Source organism: Petaurus breviceps, unplaced genomic scaffold (assembly GCF_028583685.1).
Source record: "Petaurus breviceps papuanus isolate PSGF00001 unplaced genomic scaffold, PetGlider_PUasm1.0 213, whole genome shotgun sequence".
NCBI classification, from domain to species: Eukaryota; Metazoa; Chordata; class Mammalia; order Diprotodontia; family Petauridae; genus Petaurus; species Petaurus breviceps.
Genome location: NW_027185860.1, coordinates 15,024,738 through 15,027,419, shown reverse-complemented (window position 1 = coordinate 15,027,419; position 2,682 = coordinate 15,024,738). Strand labels below are relative to the sequence as shown.

The window sequence follows — 2,682 nt, the reverse complement described above, 5'->3', positions numbered from 1 at the left end:
TGTCTGGTGATTGTTCCCCTCAAGGGGCCGGTGACGACCGAAGACCCAGATATGGGTAAGTAGAGGACCGTAGGGCAGGTGAGGATTCCATGGGCAGAGGGACCCCGGCATTCTGGCGCCCGAACAGGGACCTGACAGGGACCTGAGCGCTTGGGCCCGGGGAGGACATCCCACCTAGCCGGCGGACGGTCTGCTAACTGCAGCTGGTCTGCGTTAGCCACCAGACAGCCTCGAGAAAAGGATTCTCGGGAAGAGGACAGTATGGGTTCAGGGCTTAGTATCCCTGTGTTTCGAGCGGAGGAGAAGGGGGTCTTGACCGCCCAGCTTTATAAGCTGTGCGCACAGCGGGGCGCTAAACTCCCTATAAAGACTTGCAGGCAGTTTACTGAGAAGGTTCTGGTGATCTGCCCCTGGGTGAAACCCTCGGGCTTACAGCCGCATAAGTGGCAGGCTGTAGGTCAACAGATGGCGTCTTATAATCAGACGTGCCCGGGGTTTTTGTCACCCGAAGACTTCAGGGTCTTCAAAATCGTGGCGGCAGCGGTGACCGCCCCAGATCCGCCCCCCCTGCCGTGCTCAGTTAGCACCCAGTGCGGTGCGTCTCTAGCGGGGTCAGACTCAGAGGGGTCCGGGGGCCATGAGGAATCTAAGGATGGGAACAGGAACTATCGCCCTAAATACCCGTGGGGGGACCTGGAAAAGGTTGCCCGAGAATCAGCCCCGGTGTTGAGCGAGTCAGAGGAAGAAGAGACAGCAAGGTTCCCCCGAGAAACCAGAAGGAGGAGAGAGAGGGCTCAGAATCCAGGTAAGGGGGTCCACCCAAGGGTGGCCGACGATCGGGAAGATGAAGGGTGGAGATCCCCCCTCCCTCCAGTCCCGTGCTCCTCTAAGATGGCGCCCCTGGAGACGCCGCATGTTGAAGGGTGGGGCCCTCTTCCGCCTCCTTCACGGAACCATGGAGGGCCCCTCCCGGAAGTCACGACACCCCCCTCTTACTGCCCTCAAGGGGCGGTCCCTCCGAGTGCGGGGGAAGGACTTTTGAGGCGGAGCCTCCGTCTGGCCGCAGAGGCGGGGGCGGAGGTTGACTTTGACTCCTGGGACATGTTCCCGATTTTGACTGATCCCTTGACGGGAGGTCGCACTCATGCCCCCATCCAATATAAGGCCCTGAAAGACTTTAAAGAATCTGTGACCACATATGGCCCAGCCTCTCCCTATGTCAAGAAGCTGCTTGCCAATTTAGTTGCTGCCCACCCCTGGACGCCCGCTGATTTCGACGGGCTGGCGGTGGCTTGTCTGGAACCATCCACATACCTAGCCTACCAGGCGCAGCTTCGGAGAGAGGCCCGGCGAATTGCCCCGCTCAGACCTCAGAGGGCCCCACAAGATACGGAGGACTTGATTTGCGGGACGGGGCACTTTGCTAACCCGGCAGTCCAACTAGCCTATGGACATGCCGACCTGGACGATGTCCAGGAGGCCCATATGAGGGCTTGGGAGAAAGCCTCGGTTAGGGGCCAGGGGTCTGGGACCAAGCTGGTAGGGTTGAAACAGAGGCCCGGCCAGTCCCCTCTCTCCTTTGTTAATGAGGTCCAGGAGACTGTCCATCGATCCATCGGGGAGGGCAGAGCCATGGAACCGTTGATTAGACAACTGGTGAAGGAGGGCCTCCGCTCTCGGGAGGCGGCTGCCGTTAACGCACTGCCCTCCGATGCCCCTCTTTCTGACATAGTGGATAAGCTTATGGACCTGCCTCCAGACGACCCCTTAACACAGTCGGCTGCAGCAGCCGCCTCCAGAGATAACGCACTGGTCCAAGCCCTAGAAAAGCTGGTTTTGGCCAGTGCTGAGAGAGACAGTAACATCCTGGCAGCCGTCCAACGGCTTTCTTCTGACCCCGCCCATGCGGCCAGTAAAGTTTGTTTTGGGTGTGGCCAGAGCGGCCATTTCAAGGCTCAATGCCACGCCATTCCTCGCAAGAGCTCCCCCAAATGTTTCGCATGTGGAAGGCCAGGTCACGTGGCTAAGTATTGCCGCCTCAAAAATCCGGCGTCCTCGCCTTTAAGGCCCTTAAGCACCCCCCCGGGGATGCCCCGGATTCCATGGCTGCCACACAGGGAAACGGGGGGTGGAGGGGGACGACCGCCATTCCCCCTCCGCAGCCCCCTCAGGCGGCCCGACCTCCCCGGTTCTGATGGCCCCTCCTCTTGGGACCCCCTCAAATCAGCCCTTCCACCTCCCTCCGGGGGGGCGAACAACTGTCCCTGCCTCTTGTCCCTTCTATCCCGCACTAGTTATTGGAGTGGAGGGCCTGGTTGATTTTATAACCCCTACGCAGATTGTTGAGTCTTCCAAGGATCCTGTGATTTTGCTTAATCCCCATGATTTTCCCACCCCCTTGCATAGTGGCCAGCTGCTTGGCAAGGCTTTACCCCTAGTTGACAAAGGAAGCGAGACCCACCCCAGCCTAAATTGGACGCATTGCATTTCCTCGACCCGCCCCTCTATGGTCGTTCTGGTTTCTGGTGTCCCCGTCCTCGGTCTGGTTGACACGGGTGCGGATTGCTCGGTTATTAACGCTGCCCAATGGCACAAGAACTGGCCCCTGACTCTCCCCACTCTAGATGTCAGAGGAGTAGGCGGGAGCAAAAGAGCCAAGCAGGCTGCCCGCCCCCTGCCATG

At 59.5% G+C, this 2,682-nt stretch overlaps 1 protein-coding gene across 1 annotated transcript; it reads left to right on the top strand.

Moving 5' to 3' along the window:
- Positions 1–261: 261 nt before the first annotated feature.
- On the top strand, positions 262–2,319 carry LOC138165579 (endogenous retrovirus group K member 9 Gag polyprotein-like). The gene has a single exon (XM_069093907.1). The coding sequence runs from the start codon at positions 262–264 to the stop codon at positions 2,317–2,319; it is 2,058 nt and encodes a 685-aa protein (XP_068950008.1).
- Positions 2,320–2,682: the final 363 nt, after the last annotated feature.

Coding starts and splice junctions, on each gene's coding strand:
- LOC138165579 (XM_069093907.1), top strand. CDS start 262: ATGGGTTCAGGGCTTAGTATCCCTGTGTTTCGAGCGGAGGAGAAGGGG.